Source organism: Arvicanthis niloticus, chromosome 13 (assembly GCF_011762505.2).
Source record: "Arvicanthis niloticus isolate mArvNil1 chromosome 13, mArvNil1.pat.X, whole genome shotgun sequence".
NCBI lineage: Eukaryota > Metazoa > Chordata > Mammalia > Rodentia > Muridae > Arvicanthis > Arvicanthis niloticus.
The window spans coordinates 22,954,400-22,980,394 of NC_047670.1; the positions used below are offsets into that span (position 1 = coordinate 22,954,400).

Here is a 25,995-nt window from a genome sequence, read left to right on the forward strand (position 1 = left end):
TTATTATATTGGATTTCATGATGTTGGTATTAGTTTATACCTTTGTTATGGTCGATTATAATGCTCTTTACACATGAGGACACCAAAAAAATATACTCTGCCTCCATTCTACTGTTATCAACATTATTATTTTTATCATGATCGGATTCTTCTAAAAGATAAATGGTTACTATTAATTGATAACGATGTGCCTCAAAATATTCAAATCATGCTTTTCTGTTCAGTTTGATTAACCTTATTCCAACCTTCAATTAAATGTGATCATTTTGTATGGTGACATTTCAAGTTCTTTGCTATCAGTTCAAATTGATTTTTATTTGGGGGAGCATTAAACCATTTTAAAATGCAGCTTTTAATACTAACTTAAATACATGCTCCCAAGGACTTTATCTGCATTAGAATTGCTGCCTGTTGGGGACTATAGAATCTCTACCTAAGGGGGGACTTGATTAACAGTTTTTAAAAATCATAGTACAGCGTAACTGAGAGTACCATAGTGGGCACACTCTGCATGATTATTATTGCTTGTTGAGGAATCATTTATTTTGCATTTAATAAAAACTAATATGCATACCCACAATAAGCATTTTATATAATATTATAATTTGCAACATATAGGGTATTTATAATGAAGTTCTTTTTACAATATAAAAGTTTACATATAAAATATGGAGTTACAGTAGACTAATCAGGATTTGAGACTTTATTTCAATAATAATGTAGACTGGATCAGTGGTTCTCACTGTTGCTATATACTGAATATAAGTTACTGTGTATCTCATGTATTTTTCAATTATTTTCCAGAGCAATGCCAGAAGACACCTACTCTGTTAGAGTCAGTGTGGATGGGGTGCCAGTTACAGAAAATAACACTTGCAAAGGGGTCACCAGCAGCTGGGCATGCAGTTTCAGTGTATGTGGGAACTTTTCATTGCCGATAAATGAATTTATGTCTTTCTCACAAAACTGGACTTTCAGCTTTTAGTTTTATAGATTTAGTTTTATTCATTTCCAGTTTCAAATATATGTTAGCAAGAATTCTCCACTTTAACTCTTTTATAGTAACATAACCTCTTTTACTTCTGTTTTGCTTTCCCCTCCTTTACACTAGTTTTTTTGTTTTTAAGATTTATTTCTTTATTTTATAAATGTGACTACACCATTGCTGTCTTCAGACACACAAGAAGAAGGCATTGGATCCCATTACAGATGGTTGTGAGCCACCATGTGGTTGCTGGGAACTGGACTCAGCACCTCTGGAAGAACAGTCTGTGCTCTTAACCTCCAGCCCTTTTTTGTTTGCTTGGTTTTTGTTTGTGTGTGTGTGTGTGGTTTTTTTTTAGATTTCTTTATTTTGTGTATAGATATTAATTTTATAAATAAATGAAATTCTCACATCATCTACTAATTTAGCTGTTGGTCACTTCTTTTTATCCTTCGAAATTATGTTCTCAGATGGATGTTCTCTTTTCTTTCTTTCAAGGAAAGAACTTTTAAATAATAATCTTAACTATTCTTCCTTGTATATGATTTTTAAGATAATCTCAAATTTGGGTTTTTGTAAATGATGGTATTATGAAATATATTTCTTCATTTGTTGTCTTATATACTCTTTAAATATGCACTTAGGTTTTCAGTTGTTTTTTTACTGAATATCAGCATGCCCCAGTGCTACTTCAGATGACTGATTTTGTCCATTAGCTGTGTTCTTTACCTAATCAATATTAATTTTGTTTCTCAGATAGTAGTATTTGTCTTTTTTATTGCTATCTCCTATTTTATTTGAATAATTATTCCTAATAATCAATGTATTATTTACTGTATGTCTGATAGTATTCTAAATATTTTGTGATTATTAACTTTTAACTCATAACAATCTTTTAATTGGATGCTCACATTATCATCACTAAAATTGATGCACAGAATTTTATTACTTCCATGAAATTACATAGCTAATGAGTTGTTGAGCTTACATATCAATTTAGACCACTGACTATCCCTTTCTTCATGTATGTTGATAAGCATGTCTGAAAAATAAGTATTTGTTTCTAAATTGATACAGTAACAAATCATCCCAACAGTGACTTGCTGTATAATCTCCTATCCAACAGCTCTGTAGATAGGAAGTCTGATGTGGGTCTAAGTTGTCAAGATGCCTATGAGGAGTGCCTTTCTTTCGGGAGACTCTGAGGGGAGAACATGTTTCCTTCACTTCTCTTGCTGCTGGATGCTGTCCACACTCCTTGGCTTCTGGTCATCTTTCATTGTTTCAAAACTGTCAACAGTCTACTTGTCCCTTCATTACACTACTCTCACTTTGCTCCCAATGCCATTTCAAAGGCAGCTCCTTGGCAATCTTCAGTCCATCTGTAGGCGCCTGTGAATATCCTTATGTACTCACATTAGAATGAGGGCACTTTGGGGGACTGATGTCTTAGGCACTGGAGTTTCTGTGACACTGGTGGCCTTCCCTGGAGTTAGTAAGACTTACTTCTAATTGCTGCAGAGGATTGTCCGTTTTATGGTGACTAAGCCTTGCTGAGATTTTTCTATTTTTTTAATCTTATGTTTTGAAAAGCACTTTGTTACTTATTTTTCATCAGAAGGTTAATCAAAAGCAGGTCTTAAAATATATATTTTATCTAATCCTGAAAATCTTTACTGGAGGGATCATGTTGTGATTTATGTGATTTAGCTTACACTGCTTACAAAGGGGCAATATCTTGAAATGCAAGACAGGTTTAGAGAATAAAGAAGCCGCCTTGAAAAAAAAAATCCGTGAAATTGATGAACTTTATTTCTTATATGAAAAACTATTTTGACAGTCAGATTATGAGAAATGTTTATATTACAATAACAAGACTTTGTCATGAAATTAGAGTCAAAATAGGGGAAGAAATGCCAATTGACATGATTATTAATATTTTACAGACAAAACGTTTTAGAACCCCCACAATAAGGAGCATCACACCTTTATCTGGGACTCCAGGTCTGTTCTACAGCAGTTGAAATGCTTTCAATTTTGTACCAATTCATTTATTTTTAGCATATAAAAGTATATTTAATCTGTAAATATTATTTTTCTGATTACAAAAATAATGACTCGGTTAAAAATTAATTTCAAAGAGTGAATCTTATTCACTAATAATGTATTTTTTCTTACCAGAGATTTCTCTAGTATCTAGTGTTCATTATGATAACATGGTCTTATCAATTTCTAATCTTAGAGAACTATGTGAGAATGTCCTTTTCTTCAGCTTGAACTAAAGGAAATTTTAATTGTTGTCCAGAATTTTGTGTCAGGTATATACTCGTAACTCCTGAACTCAAGAGGTAGATGCAGGAGTTATCTGATAAACACTGACAGGTTGTTGTTTTTCTTTTTAAAGATAAAAATTAACTGGTTTTAAATCTTCCTCGGTTTTTGATGTATGTCATCAAATTTATCTAAGGTTTATTTTTCATTGTTTTCCTTTAAATATTGTTTATTTATTTGGCTTTTTAAAATATTTTGAGGCAATATCTTGCTATGTACCCTTGGTTGTGCTAAAACTAACTTTGTAGAACAGGTGAGACCTGAAATTATGCAGTCTTCCTGTTTCTGCCTCGCTAGTGTTGGAAGCCCAGAAGCACCATGCCAGCTTCTTGGCCTAATTTAAAGGTAGTCATGTTTTACCTACTATGAATCCTTTGTTTCAATGATATTAATGTTTATATTTGTCATATATGTGGAAAATATATTTTGAATTTAAACTTTAATTAATAGTTATTCTGAAGAGGATTTTTCAATTTTCTTTATCCAATCTATAGATTTTAATATCTTTTTTTTCTTCTTGTTTAAACTGGGCCATAGCATCCTGATTGTATAAATATGACATAACATTTTTATCTAGTTTTCAGGAGTTTTTATATTGTCTTTAAGGTTTTTTTTTTTCCATTTGGAGTAAAGTAGGGGTTTTCTCAAGTAAGTTAACCATTAACTCAAGCAATATTTATTAAGAAATTATCCTGATATTCATTGGATAACTCCTTATTGTATGACTATTTAGTGATGGTCATTTATGCTTCATTATATTTTAGATATTTAAACCAATGCTGAAAAATGGGGTTAAACATTAGATATAGGCATATATATTCTGGTTTATTGAGAGAATGTATAGTGTTTTGAATGAAATGTACAGATAGATACTCCCAACCAGAACCAGTCTTAATATTTGTTTTGTTTTGCTCCTAGGTACATTAATAACTATTCAAGGCAGGCTCTTCACTGATGTCTATGGAAGTAATACAGCACTGAGCTCAAACGGAAGAAATGTTAGGATTCTAAGGTAATTTTCTCAGGGAATTATTATAATATTTTTATAACTCATAGATCAAATATGATATCCTAAAAGTAATAAAGTCCTAATGGTATGAAAGCCCACTACAATTGGATCAGACTGATCAGAGTCATAGGAAGAAAACCAGATATAGTTGATTCTTTTCTGGTTGGGTAGCACTTTTGTCTTTGAAGGCTAAGTCAATAATAACTGGTGTGCAGGCATGAAACAATATAATGGAGAATTTTATTACTTACCAGGCATTATACACATGTAGACATACCAAAGCCTTACGAAGCTTTGCTTAGTCAAGGTCAAGAATAGAACTCAAAGCTTCTACACATATCTACGTGTTTCTTTTCTTCCTCTCCTCCTCCTCTTCCTCCTCCTTCTTCATAATTCCATTCATTTATATTTCAAATGATATCCTACTTCCTGGTTACCCCTCCACAAACCCCTCTTCCCACATCTGCCCTCTCCTTTCTCCCCTTTGACTCTATGAGGGTGCTCTCACACCCACCCACACTCTCCCTCCCCACCACTTTAGCATCCCCTTAAGTTGGGACATCAAACCTCTACAGGACCAAGGGCTTCCCATTCCACGGATGTCAGCCAAGGCCATCCTCTGCTACATATGTATCTGGAGCCATGGATCCCTTTCTGTACACTCCTTGGTGGGTGGTCTAGTCCCTGAAAGCACTGGGTGGTCTGGCCAGCCAACATTGTTCTTCCTATGAGGTTGCAGTCCCCTCTCCGCTTCTCCAGTCCTTCTGCCTGTTCCTCCACCGGGTTCCCTGAGCTCAGTCTGATAGTTGGCTCTAAGCATCCACATCTGCATTGGTCAGTAGCTGGCCAAACCTTCCAAGGAACAGTCACGCCAGATTCCTGTCAGCAAGAGCCTGTTGGCAACAGCACCAGTATGGGATTTGGTGTCTGCATACAGGATGGATTCCCAGGTGGAGCAGTCCCTGGATGGCCCTTCCTTTCGTTTCTGCTCCATTTTTCCCCCTGTTCTTCCTTTGGACAGGAACATTTCTGGGTTAAAAACTTTGAGATGGGTAGGTGGCCCCATCCCTCGAGTGGGGTCCGTGCCTAAGGAGATGGTTTCTACAGGTTTTATGTCCCTTTATCTGTGCATTCCGGTTAAAGTCATCCCGGTTGGGTCCTGGGAGCCTCTCTTTTCCCTCGCGTCTGGGACCCTCCAATGGCTATTGCCAGTTCCTCTACATAGTTTTATTTGATTTCCTGACCCTCTGTTCCTCACTGCTCTCCCCTCCAGTACCTGATACTGCCTCCCCTTGTTTCCTCCCTCTCCTCTCTCCCACCTGGTCCTCCCCCACATCCCTCCACCTCCCGGGATCATCCTATTTCCCCCTCAATGCAGGACTGAAGCATCCACACCTCCTTCCTCCTAAGTTCCATATGGTCTGTGGGTTGAATCATGGGCATTGTGAGCTTCTGGGCTAATATCCAATGCACTTTGATATTGGGGAGACTATTGAAAGTAAGGCCAGTCAACTCATGAGCATCCAGGGCTTTCAGTCTTGGATATTACATTAATGAGCTGTAGGCCAGATGATGAATCTTGGGACCTGCTAGTCCCAAAACAACTGTTACATTTTGGGCTGGAGACCTCTGCTGTCACTGGAGCATGTTCTGTAGCATGTGTCAGGCTATCTCAGCCCTTTTGCAAAAGACAGAGAGATATCTATCACCTACCTGAGGAAGTGTGAACTTCATACTCTGGTATTCACAGTGCTTCATGCCTGCTGAATATTTGTATTATACAGCTGAATGGATAAACTCAATTTACAATTTAGATAGCAGTTAAAAGATTTATTAAATACTAAAAAGATTATAGATCACACTTTTATATATATGATTTTCTAAAGAAGCAATGAAATTTTTTACTAAATGAAATAAAAATGATTTATCAGATATATGAACCAGAACTCACAATTAAATCATGGTAATATATAATATTTTATAGCCATTTATCATGAATATGTGTACATAGGAAAATCATTACAAGAGAAACAATTTATGTACGTGGTTTAGTGTAGTAAAGAATGTCTGCTGATGGATAATTGATTCTTATGAATGGCTTATATTACAACTGTTATGTAGAATTATCTTGCCTATCTTCTCCTATAATGAGGCCAGGGATGGAAACTATAAACTTCAAAATGAGATTCTGGGCCAGCAAAATGGCTCAGCATGTCAAAGTGTTTGCAAACAAGCCTGTTTGTCTGAGTTTGATCATCAGAGCCTATGTTGGAAGGGGAGAAACAACTCTTAAAAGTTATACTCTGACCTCCAAATGCAAGCATGCAAGTACTATCATGTGTGAAGTTTCAAATTGCACAGCATAAACACATACACATAAATAATAAACTAAACTGAAAAAAAGAGAGATTTCTCTCCTTGCCATTGGAATTTATATTTGTGCCTTACCAGGAAATCAATGAAACCTATTTTTTGAAACAAACAAACAAACAAAAAAAATCATTCGTGAGGGTCCTCAGAGGTCAGCCTAACCTAACTCTTGTAGTCTGGAACTCTTGAGATAGTACAGGTAAGTGTCAGAACCTTTAACCTACTGAGACGATGAGAGTTCTGAACACTCAGTGATTTCATCTGTCCCTGTTGTTTATGACACAGGGGCCCCCAAGACACTTTACTGTACTTGAGCTGTGAAGGGCCTGAGCAGTACGAACAAAGCCAGGAGTCTATCAATTCATCAGACTGTGTCTGGTCAGACAAAATTCTTAGACTTTTCTAGGTACAAATTATAAAGGACACTCAAATGAGTTGAACAACTGGTACCTGTTTCCAGGTTTTGATCTCAAAATTTCAACAACGAAAATGCTAAAATATATAAATGTTTAAGGTCAAATGGGGTAATGTTTTTACACACATACTTTGTTACCAGGGGTAGTAGCACATGTGGGTAAGAACACAGAGTACTTGGGTTTGGAATCTTCCTGTACCCCTCCCTCACTGGCTAGGTGTGGACAAGCGATATTATTTCTCTGACTCAGTTTATTCATTTAAAAGTTGAAGAAAATTGAAGGGTAATAATTATTAAATGATTAGCTTTATCTAAAAAGAGATTATGTTAACTGTTAAATTTATTTTTTAGTTGGGATAAGACAGGAGGTTAAAAGGAAAATTTGACTTGATAGAGCTCTATAATGGGAATAATGACTTGGTTTCCTTTCTATTTTATTTAGAAACCTAATATAATGGTTAAGTGAAATATATTTATGTACCTATACATATAAATAACAGTAACAAAGTGGCCATGAATTTGAAAGAGAGCAGGGAGGAACATAAAAGTGTATTGAGGGAGGAAAATGAGGTAATTATATTTTGATTTAAGAAAATGAAAAATGAACTATGTATTAAAGTACATTTAAAATTTTACTACTTTCTTCTAGTAGAAATAATAAATTTTTTATTGTTAAAATTTGCGTGACCCTGTAATTCAGTTCACAGAAGCCAGGTGATGTGTTCTGATGCTGAAAGTGATAAATTATGTTATTATAAAGTAGTTTTCAACTGTGAACTTCCAGTAGCATTTGGTAGTACTATCAGGAGCTTCAATATTTAATTCCTGAATATCAAACTTACAAAGATATTTTTTATTTGGTTTGCTTAAACTTTTAGTGAGAAGTTTCTATTTTGTTTTATCTTAGTTTATACCAAAATATGTTATGATATTCATATTGAGTAATCTTTTGCAGAAAATAATAAGACCCCCCCCAAGTATAGATAAGATCCAGTTTCACAAATGTGTCCCAGTGCCAAGAGTAGGACTTGACACATAGTGGTGATGAATTGATGTTTAAGGAGTGAATGCAGGACAACAAGTGACTGAAGAAAAAAATAAGATAGCCATTTAGTTTGGTAAAAAAAAGATTAGAATTTTAAATAATTTATGAAATACAATGTAATCTTCTCTTATAATATTTATACAGAATTTATGTTGGAGGAATGCCCTGTGAACTCCTCATACCACATTCTGATGATTTGTAAGTAATTACAATGATTTTTTAAAAATAAAAATTGATATAAATATAATATTTTTAAATAGGAATAATTATCAATAATGTACAGCTATATGTATTATAATAAATATCTAGTATGTAGCAAACTAGTGTTTATTTGTGTAACTGGCTTCTTCCTTATACAGGTCTATGTCTTTAATGTAGTGTTACACTATTTAGGTTCTTATATACTGAAATGTATTGAGAAATAACTCCATGAAATCATTGTTTCACTTGACAGCATTTTAAACTCCTTAAAGGTAACATTATCAAAGATATCACAATTAATCACAAGCTATTTCTCTTCAATGTATGTGATTGAAGTATTTTCAATAAAGTCTTAAAAATGAGTCATTTTGCTGAAACTTTAGTTGCAGAACTAGCTGCTATCTAGACACCTGCTGTAAAGTAACGAGATTTTTTGTAGGGCATAACAGTATCTAAGTAGTCAATATAAACTTTGATGCCAGCATATTTACTTTGCTAGGTATGGTCTAAAACTCGATCATCCCAATGGAGATACAGGGTCTGTGACATGTAAGACCACTGGGACTTACATTGGTAAGTGCTGGCCATCCTCTTCTCTTGCCAAGCCTGGTTCCTCACTGTGTTATTTCTTCTGGACATTACTTAGATTATTACCCCTCAAATCTGTAACTTTATTTTTCTTAAGGTCTGAATATAATGTAGGGCTTCCCACCTTCCTCCTCCTCCTTCTTACTGCTTTCCTCCATTAGAGGATTTATGACTAATTCTGCTGTTGTATTTATTCTTGAGTTAGCACCTTTTTATTCTCACTCTGTATACTCCAAATAGGTAGATCTTTTAATTCCTTAAGGTTTTATTAACACATATTAGCTTTGCATTCATTGTGACATTTCAAACATATATACAATGTATTTTTTTCAAATTCACTCCATTACCATCTCCATACTGCCTAGAGCTCCCATTGCAGTTTTTAATTCCTGAATGAATTCTGTCTCTGGGCAAACATTCTAAGCCTGAACTTTTCAGGTAAGATTTCTGGTCAGGAACTCCTTCTCCTGCTCCTGGTCTTTACTCTCAGACCTCCTTTTTTGTTGTTGTTGTTGTTTTTTCTTTAATAGTCTTATCGAAAAGGTTCGTTCTCGGTCATTGTTCTTGACTGGCTATACGCTCTCCTAGATATTGCTGGGGGTTAGGAGACAGACATGCACTGTGCTTTCATGGTTTCTTGCCAAAGCTCCAAATCAATTTAATAGCTTTTGAATAAATGGAAAGACTTCAGGGTAGTACACATGTGCATCTTTTATCATTCATTATTTGCAATAGTATTTTGTCAGATATTTCACTTAAAACCTCAAAATACCCACTTATATATTTTATGCTGTAATACTTTAAAATAGTTCAATTTTCATTTTTTAAGGCTTTATAGGTAACTATTCTTTTTATACATTTCTGTAAATATTAATTACCCTTTAATGAAGAATTGTTGTTCTCTTCTGACTGAGAATTTAATTGTGTATTTTAATTCATTCCAGGTCATCACAATGTCAGCTTCATCTTAGATAGTGATTATGGAAGGTAGGCCATTTTGTAAATAATGATTTTCATAATTTATGCAAATGGATAAATAAAGCATATATTTACTTTGTTCTATTAATGAAGAGATTAAAGGATTAATCATTTTCCTCACCAAAATTTATATTTAAAGAGTCCATAACTCCTGTACACCTATAACTTGTGTCTCACAAAAATAAACACACAAAATGAACAAACAAGAATAAAAACCTTTCTGTTATGGGAATTGAGCTTATAAAATGGTGAAAAGGGACATTTTAGCTGTGCTATGAAAAACCGTTATTTTATGTCTAGTTATTCTTCTGTTTTAATTGAAATTCTTTTGAGAACAAAAATAAAATTTGTTTTGAATTAACGTAAGAATAAATAAAACCTCATGATTAATGTTACCTGATAAATACTTTCCTTTAATATATCCAGACTCAGGATGATATCGTTTTCAAGTCTGTATGTTAATACCACTACAAATAACATAAGGAGTTATGTCCTTTAGTAAAAGCAGATTTTATTTCCAAATATCCTAGACCCATATCTCAGTACAAAGACTTTCATACAAAAATAAGAATGTGCACATTTCGTTGTGTTGCAAGCTTGTATTAATAAAAAATAATAAAACGACACTTTAACTGTTATCTAGTTTCATCTTACAAAGAACTTGCAAGGTCAGCTATCATCCACCTTGTTTCTCACTAAAAAAATGAAATGAATATTAAATAGTTCATCAGAAATATCTCATGAATAGCACCAGCCAATGCAAGCTGTTTAAACCCATGCCCTGGGCACATCGCACATCATTCCTGCACTCTGCAATAACTGATGGAGGGTTCAGTACCACATCTTATTATCATCTAACACTCTGATCTAATGCTTTCACCAAGCAGGACTCCTGCACTCTCGCAACAGTTGAAGATGTGTGTCGTGACAGCATTTCCTGACCATCAGTAAAAGTGCATGTGCTAATGACTCTTGTGAGCAGGATCATGGTGCAGTAAACATAAATAAATTGTTTTACCCCAAGTACCATAATGTATTTCATCAAGAAAACGAGCTAGTTAACAGATATTTAAATGAGTTTATTATTTAGTATCTGTTAGTAATAAAGCCGCAGTGAATCAATAATAGACAGGCCTATTAGTTTCTTTTTCAGATTGAAGAAAGGCTCAGTGATTGAAAGTGTGAACTGAATGGCTGCAGTGCAATAAAAGTAGAGGCTGTCATTCCAGTCAGTGTCACAGGCTGAAGAAGGGATCCAGATTTTGTCCCTTCTTGCATGGAACTGTGATTATACTTAGGTCACGGTTCAAAAACCATTGTATTTAGAGATTTCTACTTATAAACATATAAAAGCAAAATTTTATGACAGAATGATGCCCAAGCTGGATATGGTACTATACATCAAGTATATTAGATCTATTATTATAGGTCATGTAGTTAAAAGCAAAACATGAAATTTAGTATAATTCAAAACCAAATTGGATAGAAGATCTATATACAAATATGTTATAATACATCTTTGGAAGCTATTCAAGGTGATTGTTTTAGAATTCACTGTGACTTAATAGCTATTTTGGACAAAACAGACCTTTGTAGAAATAATTTGTAAATTAGGCAGCAGAATTTTACCAAAATGTTATAAAATATGTTAAGACGAGCAGTTGCTAAATTTTAAATAATTTCCAAAATCACATAGGGTTCTTTTAGGCTCTCAGTCTCATTCTTTCTAAGATGAAATAAAATTAATTCTTGCTTCTGCATCTATATGAAAAGTATTAATTACCAAATCCATCATAAATCTCTCAGAAAAGCAATTATCCTAAAGTAAATGGTTGGAGTGATCAAGGCAGAGTTTGATTGTGCAATGTACATAAATCAATCTGCCATAGTCACAGACTCAGACTCCATTTAAAAATCCAGAAATGTCTGATCAGGAAAACTCATGCCTGTAATTTCAACACTCAAGAAGTAGAGACAGCAGAATTGCCATAATTTTGAGACCCATTTGGGCTACATAATAAGACTAGGTTTCAAAACAAATTTAAAGTTTGCAAACTTATGTAATAGTGACAGGAATATCCCATTAAACTATGATTTCTATGGTTCTGATTTATAATGCCATTTTCATTGTTTTTAAAGTTAGTGACTAACTTCTCCATTGGGAACCCTTGATCAGATCAATGGGTAGCTGCGAGTATCCACCTCTGGATATATTTTAAAGAAATAAAAATAAAATAAATAAAATAAAATAAATTTAGTGACTAGCTGGTTATGGCGGTACAAAGCTCCAATCTCAGATCTGAGATAAGAGATTTACCATAAGTTCAAGGACACCCTGGGCTTCATACTGAATGCCAGACAATCAGAGCCATAAAACAAGATCCTGACTCAAAATAACAGGAGAAAGATAGTCTGTGGCTGACTTTTTTGCATTAATGCCTTATAATTTTAAAAAGTATGTTTCTATATATAATAGTCTCAAGAAGTTAATGTAATTACTAAAATATCACATTTGCCATATGAAAATTCTAGGTTGAAAAATCTCATAGTATTACTAAAACGTTTTAAATCATTTTATAAGTTAAAATTTCATGTTACAAGTTTCTGTAGTAACCCCGCATATCAAATGAAACAATTAAAAAACCATATTGGCACCCATTATGTATCTCTTAGAATGCCCAACCTTTGAGGCTCTGTCTCCTCAAGTTCAAACAACAGCTGTTCCAAACTGATAAGGTTTAGATGAGGCTGTCTTAATTGAGAAATGCCTACTCATTATCAATAAATTAGGAGAAATCATCTCAGTGTTATCTACAATAAATTACATTCAAATTTTATTTCAAGAGGCAATTTTCCTCCTCACTTCAGGAGCAGCATTAATTTTTGAGTTGCGACATCTGGTCAGACGCAGTGTTATTGATGCTGACACGGTTTCAGATCATGGGAATCAACTGGAAAGCTTATGATATGACAATATACAAATTAAGATGGTCTGCGTAAATAACTAATTTAACATACAGTATTTTCCTGGATACTTTAGTGTTGAAAGTGCACATTGTAAAGCCTGGATTAGATTTATAGCAGAGTTCACCGTTGGCCTCGGCCACAAGGCTTGCATTATCCTAGAGACTATTTCAGTATACAGAGATCATTGTGTTGGACTCTTCAGTTATTATCTGAATTTCTTAACCATTTATATTCATGACTTTGTTGAAATGATTATGACAACTGTATTAATTTTTCAGGATTCTTTCTTTGCTTTTTAATGTTCTATATTGTGGAATTATAATGTGTAACAAATATGTGTGTGTGTGTTTGTATGTGTGCATGCACATATATGAATATATATATATATATATATATATATATATATATATCTGTGTTTGTGAAAGATGATTTAAACCTAGTGAATGGAACCTTGCTCTCATCCATTTTTATCACATAAACTAGGAATATTGTGTAGTCCCTAGTTGGGAGGTGGGCTCTGGATTCCAGTAACATGTGCTATGGCTCTGAATCTGCCGCTTAGTGACTTTGTATCTTTGACTAATTTAATTCATCTTCATCTTCCTCTCACAGCTTATGTGAATAACAGATGACACAACATACTGAGAACTTTTAACTCAGTGTTCATTCATCCTGGGGGATGCTAGACAAAGGGACAGTGTGGGGTGGCTAGGGGAACCTATATACTTCGGAGTCTTCCTGCTGTGTTCTGTCCTCATACTTTTGCAAAAAAGAGAGGATTCCAAAAGTTACCTTTAGGAATAAAAAGGAGATATCTGGAGTGTGCAGTTTAGAAAGTTCTCAGAAACCCATATACATGTATAATACATGAGGGCATGGAGCATTCATTCTATTTTCTTACTCCAGTGGTTCTGCCCTGCTACCTTGCAGGCTATGTCATAATTTCTATCTCTGGAGTAACCAAATTGAATAATAAAAAAACCCCTCAGGATAGGTCATTTTTTTTAAAAACAAAGAACTTTTCCTTTTTATTGTTTCAACAGGAGTTTCCCAGAGAAAATGACATCTTTTGTTTCATCTCTCAATAAAATTTCAATGTTTCAAACATATCCAGGTATGTAACATTTCCCTCACTTTTGTGTGAAAGAGATGTTGTACACTACATTCATCTAACCAAATGTAGTAATGACAATAAGGTATAAATATGCACTGCTAGGAAATGAACAATACCCACAAGGAAGACCTGCAATTGAAAGCCTGACAAAGAACTCGAGCCCCTCAAAGGCATTCTTAGTGTAACGTTGAAACATAAGCTCATCTCACTAGCAGAGAGAGCACTGAAACACACTGGCCTCAACTTTAGTTGTTGGTTGAGGGATGCAAATCTCTCAATTTCAACCACATATCAATATCCTGAGGCTCGTGCTCTCAGTGTGGTCCAACAAAAATCCCCTAGCAAACTTTAATTTGATTTAATTATTTTGAAGGAACCTCAGGTTAAACTACTCCCAAGAGAGTGTCAGAGCAAATATCAAGTCTGCTGGCAGAACTGCCCTTCTTCCGAGGTCAGCAGTAACAAAAGAACAGGCTAAGATTTCCATTAAAAATATGGGGAAAGAGTGTGAGTGATCAAATCAATCGACTTGTCCTTCAAACTTATTCACTGCAAACTCACATGTAATGATAATGTATAGAACTGTGAAATAATAGTACATTATCTTGAGATTGAGGTAACTTTAGAAAATAATAAATCCAACTGATTTGATTGTGTTAAATATTACAGATTACATGTAAATACAAGAAGAAAAATATTTATGGGAGCAATTAGTAATTGATTTACTATCTCTCTTGGACTGGGTTGTTTTATGTTCTAATAATATAGCTAAACCTTTCTGTAATGTGTATATGCATACACATTATATCTCTATATACATATAATACACACACACACACACACACACACACATATATATGCATGGTTAAATATATTTATCTTTTGGGAAAATATCAGATGTAAGTCCAATGACTAACATATCTCCTGCTTGTGATCCTGGAGCTCAGAAGGTGAGGCTGGAGCTTTGCAGTGAGCTCAAGGTCAGCCATGGCTACATACTAAGTGCCAGGCCTACCTGGGTTACATAATAACATCCCAGCAAACCAACATGTTGCTCTACACATATGTGTTCTTCAAGATCCTGTGGGAAGAAAGGTTTCTTAACTTTAATTCTGCATCCTTTGGGGGGGGGTGTAGGGCAGGGGCGGGAGCGGGAGCGGTAACTGAAACTGTTTGTGCTCAACTAGGGTTGTCTCTATTTTTTCTCAGCCTTCTGAGTGCTGGTATCTCTATTAGTACCAGTCACTCTCCAACCCTGAGGATTCTGTCAGAGCCTCTTTGTTGGACCGCGTTAGCAAAAAGCTTGAATTAATTCATTTGCAATCCATTTGAGGCTCTCTAAAGCTTTCTTATGTTAGGCTTTTTGACTAGGATACACAGAAATCTTTGTAAAACAAAGCAAATTGGATTAATGTGTAATATTTACATTTTACAAAATGTGCTTTTTCCTCAGAGGTTGTGATGGTCTCACCGTCAAAGGGCAGCACCGAAGGTGGCACCATATTGACAATACATGGGCAGTTCTTCGATCAGACTGATCTCCCAGTGAAAGTGCTGGTTGGAGGTATTTAATTTTTATACTTTTCTTGTACTACTTTATAAGATCAAATCCTGCCTGTTCTTTGGCAATTTGTATGGACAGTTGCCTCTTCACCATGGCTGCCGTCTACTTGAAGCTGGCTATTTTCACTAAGTATTTTGTTCTGGAATGCAATATTCTTGTTGTAATCCTCCTATTCGATTAATATTTGAGCTCCAAGTGTGGCATCAGAGAGCATCCTGATTGCTATGATCCATTTCTTCACCACAGCTAAGGATGCCCCTTCAGGACATGCTTTTAAACATACCTTTTGAGCTGCACTTACCTTTCAATGACTTTGCTAGTAATGGGGAGATTTTAGTTGTCATTTAGAGATTCTCTGACACTTTTTGGAAAGCATTAGCAATGATTACTGGTGCACTTGGCCTTGGGAACATCATTAATGCACTACCTGTTTATAAAGGCAAATGGAGCTTGATCCTCTGCTGACACACCGCTGTCATTTGTCTAGATTTCTCCTGGGAAAAGGAACTACACAGCTATTAAGGGGCCTTAGATCAATGTAGTGGTGAGGCTCCTCCCACTGAGTTTCAATGACATCACATTACTTGATAGGCAGGGGACAGATATCTGCCCATGCACTGGGCACGTCCATTCCCTGCTCTAGTCCTATTTTCCAGCCATTTGCTACTTTTTAACGTTCCCATCCGTGTATCTGAAGTTGAAATGTTTCAGGCCACCAAATGAAACTTGACAAAGATATGCCTCCATATTCTTTTGGTTCAAACTTTTTATAGACTGTGATTACTATTTTAAAAATACTCAGCATGGGCTGACCTTATGGGAAGCATATGTTGGGGTCTAAAATATAGACACTTCTACTAAGTATAGTGCAAGTGTATTTACACAGAAGTGATAATGTTCCTCCTAGGACCCTTGTCTGTTTTGCTCTAGGTCTACCTATTAAATCACCATTTATAAATTGCTGAAGAACTTGAATGAAGGTACCGAGTTTCCACCTAAAAACATTGGGAATCCTCTACCTTCAAACAATCTGAACCTGTTTTGTGTTTAATTCTCAGTAGAAAAACAAAATTGAAGCCTTTTTTTATGCCTCAGAAATGACATGTTTTATACTTACGTGTAGTTTTACCCCTTCCCCCTACCCCCATATTTTTGTCAGAAACAGTAAAATTTTCTACCTCAGATTTGTGATATGCCAAGAAGGAATTTTCTTTTTGTGGAAGTGTAAAAGCTAGTGAATTACAAGCCTGCTGGCGAGTGTATGAAAGACATAAGAGCCCCAGCTTTGCCATTTGATTATAGATGATTTTCATTAAAAACGCATTTCTAGTGCTAGAGAGATGGTTCGGGTGTTAAGAACACTTGATGCTCTCACAGTGAACCCAGTCTCAATTTCCAGTACCTAAATGGTAGCTCATAGCCACTCCTAACTCCAGTTCCAGGGAATCTGATGCTGCCTTTTCAAGCATCAAGCAAGCATGTGATGGGCTAACATACACGCAGGCAAAACAAACATAAATTAAAATTAATAAATCTAATAAAAACTTTAAAAAGCATTTTAAGATAGGCTGGTGTGCTTTGCATTTGAAAGCCTGTTTGTTAAAAATCTATATTTTGCTTCTATATAGGTCAAGCCTGTGATATTTTGAATGTCACAGAAAATACTATATACTGCAAGACTCCTCCCAAACCACATATCCTCAAAGCCACATATCCAGGTAAGTTGCCAGAACTAAGATTGGCAATTTCTGTGTCTGCAGGAAAAAATTTTAATTATATTTATTCTTACTTAAAAAATTATTAGCTAAACTTTGAGTAAATTTTAATAAATTTACTCAAAGCTTTCCAGCTTAAATTTTCTAGGTTCATAGATATTTTATAGCAGCCACTTTATCAACTGGGCCATCTCTGTAGCCTCAATAAATGTTTGTATTAAAGTAGCTGCATCAAAGCTATGCCAGTGGAGGAAAACCAATCTCAACTTCTATCATCTCTTTGTAAATTTGTATGACTTTATTGAAAAAAAAAATGAAAACGGTACATTTCTTTAAATTCAACTGTGCTTACTGGATACAGGCATAGTCATTTTGAAAAATTTAATAGCCCACAAAGCCTCAACCCTGCACAAAAAGCTACAGGCAATTAAGGAATGCTAAGACTGAGATAGATTGTCTTCAACCAGGGAAGAGCACACCAAAGAGTTATCCAAAAGCAAACAGCCAGCCCTGGAAACGTATATTTAAGTTAACTTTATGCAGATTGAGCAGGTTATGTTTGGGAATATATGCGTATATACATGCATGTAATCTCAATTAATGAAAAGGAGGCATGAATTTGGAGAAGAATGGTGGAGAGTATGTAGAAGGACTTCAAGGAAGAAAAGGGGAGAGATGCTCTAACTGAAGTATAATCTCAAAAATAAAATATGCTTTTTATAAAAAATTTAAAATACTTTTTTGCATGCTTAAAACTGTAAATGTGGGAGTTTAAATCTTACTGGTTTAGAAATAATGATCTAGGAATAATACTAGAGAAAAAGGAATGCAATTCAAAGTTCTTTTTGGTCTTTCTTGTTATATCCGTGTGAAATTTCCATGCATGGCCATCCCGTGTTTTGCAACCTTAAATGGCTGAGCGGCAGCAACTGCATATCTTTTGAACACAGGGAAATCTGTCCTTTATCATGTCATTGGTGTTTATAGTATAATACATTATTTGTAACCTAGATTTCTTTCACTTGAATACTGGGGATAAGTTCTTAATTTACAAAATAACTTTCTCATTAGTGGTTGATGATTCAGGGAAAGTTGTATATCAGTGAACACTGACACCATGAACGGCTGACTTTCACCTGCTCAAGGTTTTCCCCCAGCAAATGGAGATGATTAGTCACTATTTCCCAGATGCAACCAAACTGAAGACTACTGAAGGAAGGGCTTGGTGGCATTACATTTTTTAGGAAAAAAGAAGAAAAAAGATTTTGACTATTCCTTTCTGATTGAAAAAAGAGTTTGTCAAACACGTGTAGTTACAATGAATCAGGAATATTCCTTCTTGAATTTATCCAAGAAGCACGTGGCATGTTAATCTACAACTATAGATACACCTAATCCAGAATATTCCCTCTTCGATTCTATCTGAGAAACAAATGACATCTTGTCTTAGAATCAATGTTTTAAAAAGCAAAAGAAAAAATAAAAACAAATACCAAGAGAAATATTAAAATGTAATATCAGTACTTTTACTACTGACTTTGCCAGCCAGTTATAGAATAACTTTTGTTAGAGAAAATCATGAGGCCAAGTAATTTGTAACCAAATGGTTTTAGTTATGAATCTTTGATTTTGTTTTTTTTTTTTTTTTTTTTTTTTTTTTTTTTTGTTTTTTTTCGAGACAGGGTTTCTCTGTGTAGCCCTGGCTGTCCTGGAACTCACTCTGTAGACCAGGCTGGCCTCGAACTCAGAAATCCGCCTGCCTCTGCCTCCCAAGTGCTAGGATTAAAGGCGTGCACCACCACTGCCAGGCTGAATCTTTGATCTTTACTACATAAGTCAAACAGTTGAGTAGCATAATATAACTGTATCTTGTCGTCTTATCTAAAGAAATTAAGTATACAATATTTAAAATATCCAATGCATGGTATCCATACTACATTTTCATGTTTAATATGGGTGGCTTGTCAACTCTAGAAATTTAGCAATAATAAGCAAAGAGTAGAATTCTCTAACAGTATCTATCTAAACAGTATCTATCTGTTTCTAGGATCAGGCACATGTAGGGTTTATGGCATTGTTTATGTACCTGTTGTAAAAATGAGAACTGATATAAAGTCTCAGCAACTACCACCAAATAGCCCATAGAGACAGTGTATCATGATCTTGATGAATAATGTCATCTTTTGTACTATACTTAGGTGGAAGAGGCCTAAAGGTTGAAGTTTGGAATAATAGCCGGCCAGCACATCTTGAAGATATACTCGAATACAATGAGCATACCCCAGGGTACATGGGTGCCAGCTGGACAGATTCTGCTTCCTATGCTTGGCCCCTAGAACAAGACACATTTGTTGCACGCATCAGTGGATTTTTGGTGCCTCCAGATTCTGATGTTTATAGGTTTTATATCAGAGGTGATGATCGCTATGCTATTTATTTCAGCCAAACTGGACACACAGAGGATAAGGTAGGGAAACATGCAAAATGCTATTGGCACATCTTGTAGGCAAGACACATTTTTGGGTCAAAAGGTTTTGTGGGTAGGATGCTGTCCCTATACATTTACTGGGAATCTTGCCTGACTACAGGAGGTAGCCACTTCAGATTTCATATCCCCCACTTGCTAGGTGTCTCACCTAGAATCATTTCTATAGACTCTAGTGGGCCTCCACAGTCCCAGGTCTCCTGTGCCTTTTAGAGATGCCCTCTACCTGCCAAAGGCCAATTTCTGTTCTCTTTCACTACACCTCATCCCTGCCCCCATTCTTCTTCTCATAATTTTTTAAAAGTTCTTGTTGCTATGAATAACAGATCTTAGAAGAAAAAATATAGATTTTCATATTTTCCTACCGATAAAATTTCTGAAACTGAAGTCATGATAAATGATAATTGTTGAAATGTTTTAGTCTAAATTTTCCTTCTCTCTTTCTGGAATAAGGTGAAGATTGCTTATTACTCGGGAAGTGCCAACACTTATTTTTCAAATTCAACACAAAGATCAGATGAGATTCATCTTCAGAAAGGAAAAGAGTAAGGCTGGTTTTCCTTGCATTTAAGTTACTGTGTGTCATTTAAAATGCAATCTTATACTTTAAAGCATTTAATTTGCTTTTATTGGTATACACAATGGCCTACTGACTTAATTTACAGAATTAGTCACTCTCAAAAGCTGGGCGCATTGTTCACTGTAACAAGTTTGCAAGCATCTCTAGGTTCTGTAGCCTGTACTACAAAGGTATTTATAATTGCTTATTTTCCACATTTTTTGATAAATTCAGTTGTATATTTTAAAAAATACTGACTTAAACTAAGGAGGTAGGTTTAAATTAGAAGAAAGATTATTATTTTTTTTTCACACATTGGATGGTCACTGTATCAGTACCCAATTATACTCTCAAATTGATCCTGGCTGTGGTGAGTTTTTCCCTATGTGCCCCAATGTTCTGAGTTCCTAAATAAAAGACACACACACACACACACACACACACACACACACACACACACACACACACAAAGCCTTTGTATTTTTTTAAGTCTTAAATAGCTCAATGTCTGGATGACTTTCTAACCTCCACAATGCCAATCTACCTCCCTGTGTTGTTCTCAAGTTATTACTTACTAAAATCTGTATTTCATCTTTGTTTTCCTGGCCCCAGTCAGGCAGCTTTCTTGGGGCCTCTATTCTCCAACTGCTACATGGTGACTACGTTCTCTGTCCTGTACCTTCTCAGGCATGATATCTTTCCTCACTTTTTACTGACATGGCAGACCTCTTTCGTCTTCCTTCCACTCTGTCCCTATCCTGAGAATCCTGGAAGTCTAGCCTCTGTCTGTCCAGTCCAGCCAGTGGCTGTAGACAACATTACTTACCAATTACAACCAACTGGGAGCAGGGTTTCCTAGTGTCTTACGTACAGATGTGCAGATTCTTGCACAAACATTTTTTAACCCAAATTGACACAATACAAACAACATTAGGTCAAATCCACTACAGTTTCAGATGTTTTAATTCATGGTGCCTAGGTCTTGTTGCTGGCCCAGTACCTCATGGCAGAAAGTGTGTAATGAGTGGAGGAAGTCTATTCACCTCCCTGTATCCAGGAAGAAAAAGAAAAGATAGAGATGGAGATAGAGGAAGAGAGCCTCAGTTTATCTTTCTCTAGCATATGTCCTCAAAGACTTTCTTCTACTTAGCTCTCTCTGCTAAAGGCGTCATTACCTAAGAGTGCCATAGGCTCTCCACCATGCCTTTCTCATTTGACCATTTGGAGAACATTTAACATGCAAGCCATATAGAGACCTTTCTACCTCAGATCATACATCCACTGATCTGGAGGTCATGTAATAAATGTAGGCTAGTTGCTGTTCTCTCTGACGCTCTAAGCATCTTCATTTAAACTATTCCTGTCCTCAGTGGTGTATTCTAGGGAGTTATTGTCATGGTCTACCATTGTTTTTGCTTCATCTCCTTAAGGATAGAGGCTAGTACTGTCCCTATTAATTTATTTACAATTTAATAACTTTTATTTCCATTCTTGGCTCTTTTTTTTTTTTTTTTTTTTTTTTTTGGAAAAAACATTTTATGACCTGTTTTGAGGACAATATTTATCTTCTTACTCTATTTCCTAGATACTACATTGAAATCTTGCTGCAAGAGTATACATTGAGTGCTTTTGTTGATATCGGACTGTACCAGTATAAAAATGTGTTTACTGAACAGCAGACAGGAGATGCACTGAATGAAGAACAAGTTATCAAGTCTCAGTCATCGGTTATCCCTGAAGTACAGGTTTGCTGTGATAATAGATTCGCTTTACTGAAATCAGTGTCCAATATGGAGGGCTGTCACTAGAGTATTTGCCTAACATTTGTAAGGCTCTGGGTTCCCTTAAAATAGTAAATATCTGATACCCTTTAAAGAGTAAATGTATGAGGACAGGCTCCATTTGGTTATTACAGTACACATGTTAGGAATGTAATTTTGTAGTAATTGAGTTTCCTCTTTATGTATCTATATTAGAACCATAAGGCTTTTATTTCACAAGAGTCAATTAAACATGTTGTTAAATATCATTTACAATACAATGTATCCATCAAGAGGCACTGAATCGCCAAGTTACAATTATTTGAAGTTTATTTATGTCTGTATATTAATTTGTTTTCTTTATTTGGAAATAGATTATAACATTGGAAAACTGGGAGACAGCTGATGCGACTAATGAAGTCCAGCAGGTCACAGTAACCAGCCCATGTGTGGGAGCTAACTCATGTTCACTTTCCCAATACAGACTCGTCTACAACATGGAAAAGACTGGTAACTATACTAACAAGAGGAATATTTGCCCTTATGTATAAACATATGTATAAACTACTCACTCTAGCATAACGATAATTTAGAAACTATAGCTTCAGTAGTATGCTAGGCAAAAGAGAAGAAACATTATGTAGAAAGGGTTCTACTGAGATTAAAACATAGCAAATAATTTCTTGGTATATCCCACTGAATTTATTTATAATAATAATACATTTATGCCTAAAAGCATATGCATATTTATATACATATGATTCCCATGTATAAGTTCAAAAACTAGGAATCAAATTTGTCATAATACAGAATAAATACATTTTTCTTAGTAATACATCTACAAAATACTAATTTATCAGTCAATAACATATTTCTATATTAATAAATCATTAACAATTAATAATCCTAGACAATTGTTTTTGTTGCCTCAAGTCAGAATTATCAATTAGTACATACAATAGTTATTTTTATGTCTTTTATCAAAGATAATATTAAGCAATTCAACAGTCAGTATTACTATCCTGGATCAGTCTTCTGCTTGTTCACTTTAATGTGACCAAGAATAAATTTAGATACAAGAATTATTTTGGGCTGCAATAGTCTAGAAAGACTTCAATTTTCCTGCTTTCCTTTTAAAATTCTTCCAAAGTCTGGCTGCCTGCTGATGCTTCTGACTTCGTGTTGCAATCAGCTTTAAATGACCTTTGGTCTATAAAACCAGATTCAGTTCAAGTGACCAGCACAAGGGATCTCCAGAGCTATACCTACACAATAACCTTTGTATCAACTAGAGGTAAGCAGTGTTTCATTTCTATTATAGATCATAAAGAATCTTTGAAGCTTCAGGATACCTTAACAAATACATGGTAAAATGTAGCAGGGTGTATTTACAATACTGTACTCAATAGAGAAGGGCAGTGGAATTCAAGGCCTTACTTGGTTGCAACATAGCACTTTATGCACAATCTCTTGAATGTAAGCTGTTATTAGGAATTAGCTTTATACTATATTGATAGCCAACAAACTAGCAGTTTTTTGCACTGAAGAGATTTCTTCCATAAATACTTACATCTAAAAAGACTAAATTAATGTTTTGAATATCCGGGTGTTTTTCCCCTTTACTGCCTGATTTAATTGTAACCTGCTTTTCTAATGTTTCCCCTTGACCCATAAGTAGCATTTAAGTTAATCAAATGATAGTTGGCTGCTTCTTCTGTGAATAAGTCTGCTCTACTGAAATATTCTTTATCTTTTCCAATTCCTCTTTCTTTTGTGTTGGTGCAACTCCAAAAACAGTCAATTTGGTTACAGTTGAAAGTCTCTTTTAGATGTATATGTGTTGTGTTAATTATCATTTTAAAGTTCTATTTGGTACCTCATACAGGAGACTTTGATCTGCTTGGTTATGAAGTATTTGAGGGGAGTAATGTCACACTGAACATCACAGAACAAACCAAAGGAAAACCCAATCTGGAGACGTTCACATTAAACTGGAATGGGATTGCTTCTAAGCCTCTTACCCCAGAGTCATCTGAAGCTGAAGTATGCTCCACGAACATTCTATCACGTATTTCTTCTGGATCCTTTCACAGTTCCCACTGGCCATTTTTACACAGATGTGAAAGGACATTGCTTCAAGATATCAGTAAAAATCACTTAACATTTGGTTAATATGAAATGTATATCATAAGTGATTCTATCTAATATGGGAGCAGAGACAGTCTAGTGTGATCACCCATGTTTTCTGGACAAGGCATCTCAAATCTATCTCCACCATTTTACGCTTTTGTGGGGAGAATTTATGCCCATATTCACACCAATATTCTCTTTCACCCCAAATCCAAAATTTTATTACCTGTAAGTAGGAGAGACCTTTAGAAATGAAGGGTAACAAAGACTTTACTGTGAAACTTAAATACTTTGTTATTTTACTGAAAACAAGCCCATCTAAATATCTATTTTATGTAAATAATACCTCAAGGAGATGTGATACATTCTGCTATGGCATTAGGCAATTCACTGTAGCAAAGAAGGGAGGAAATATGCCAATGACTGAGAGAAGAGAAAAGAAATTTTTTGACCTGTGTCAAAAAATGACTGATGCTACGCTGGGGATGTGTTTAAGGAAAGGATGCTTGTGTGTTACCCAGTCTTGTAAACTATCTGTACAGTGAGTTTCAGTTAGTATTTTCTTGGGAAGTAATATTATGCATTGCTTTAGGCCTTTAATTCCTAAGCAACAATCATTTTCTGTGCTTTGCTAGACAAATAGACATGAAGGTTATAAGACTCATGAGTGCGCAATAATTCCCATTGAATCCAAAATATTTTGTATTTAAGATAATTGGAAGTTTAGGCATACAGGATTTGATATGTTCTCTGAAAAACATTTGAGGATATAGTTTTTTCTTAGTTAATTTTGAATTTATTAGGGAAATCATTTATCTAGAATATGATTAATTAGATAATTCTTATTTCTTTTTTATTGATCTCCTTAAAACACTAGTTAATAAAATACCTGCATGACATGAAAGTAAGATAACAATAGCCAATTGGACATAATTACCCTAAAAGAAACTCCTGATAAGATCCAACAATCACATATTAAGTTGAAAATTCTTACAAAATTATAGTTGGAGAAAGGTATACTAATTGTGGCTCACATGGGAATTAGCTCATGAAAATATTCTGATAGGGAACTCGCTAGCCAAATAAATAGTAGAGTTACTAATACCCTAAATTCATTAGAAAGGAGCTACTAAAGCACATACCCCTTATTTAGTTTCAGGCAGCTGTGGAAGAGATGGTGAGCGCCAAGTGTCCACCAGAAATAGCACATCTGGAAGAAGGATTTCTAGTGAAATACTTCCGAGACTACGAAATTGATTTTGAACTGGTATGTTGCGTTTAGTGAACCTTGAAAGAGAGTGAATAAATGTTGTAGGAAATGTTAAAAATGGAATTCACACTACGCAGGCATAACTAGCATGTTCTCTCAGAGCTCCAAAATCTCTCCACCTAGCGAAGTAAGTTCTCACTGGCCAGTTGCTACCTCACCCGCCCAATGCTTCAAAATTCCTATTGCCTTTTGGGGTGTACTTCTGGTAAACCCATTTTCTTTCTCTCTGGAAACCATTCAAGCTGCTGCCTGAAGGAAAACACCACACAAATTTAGTTCAGAATCAATGGTAACTCAATCGCTGGGTGCAACTAGAATCCTAATCTTGTAAGCCATATTAAAACTAAATCCTCTGGTGATGAACCCTGACAGATTCACCATCTAAAACGGGAGTCACTAGTAGTTACATCTTGTCCTCCCAGTGTCCCCATCCAAAAGCCAGTATCTCTTTCTCTGCCTCTTCTCTTCCTCCCTCCATCCTGGAGGTTCCGCCTACTCACCCAGTGATT

At 35.3% G+C, this 25,995-nt stretch overlaps 1 protein-coding gene across 1 annotated transcript in view; it reads left to right on the forward strand.

The window, feature by feature from the left end:
- The window catches only part of Pkhd1l1 (PKHD1 like 1), a 145,718-nt gene that overhangs the window by 10,639 nt on the left and 109,084 nt on the right, over window positions 1–25,995 (forward strand). Inside the window, exons 6-21 of the mRNA XM_076912207.1 lie at window positions 805–913; window positions 2,932–2,989; window positions 4,235–4,328; window positions 8,300–8,353; window positions 8,856–8,929; window positions 9,889–9,931; window positions 13,933–14,003; window positions 15,457–15,567; window positions 17,196–17,285; window positions 19,481–19,749; window positions 20,221–20,312; window positions 21,912–22,071; window positions 22,461–22,596; window positions 23,237–23,380; window positions 23,972–24,129; window positions 25,370–25,483. Of these exons, the coding sequence (XP_076768322.1) occupies window positions 805–913; window positions 2,932–2,989; window positions 4,235–4,328; window positions 8,300–8,353; window positions 8,856–8,929; window positions 9,889–9,931; window positions 13,933–14,003; window positions 15,457–15,567; window positions 17,196–17,285; window positions 19,481–19,749; window positions 20,221–20,312; window positions 21,912–22,071; window positions 22,461–22,596; window positions 23,237–23,380; window positions 23,972–24,129; window positions 25,370–25,483 (1,777 nt within the window). The remainder of the gene's footprint in view (window positions 1–804; window positions 914–2,931; window positions 2,990–4,234; window positions 4,329–8,299; window positions 8,354–8,855; window positions 8,930–9,888; window positions 9,932–13,932; window positions 14,004–15,456; window positions 15,568–17,195; window positions 17,286–19,480; window positions 19,750–20,220; window positions 20,313–21,911; window positions 22,072–22,460; window positions 22,597–23,236; window positions 23,381–23,971; window positions 24,130–25,369; window positions 25,484–25,995) is intronic.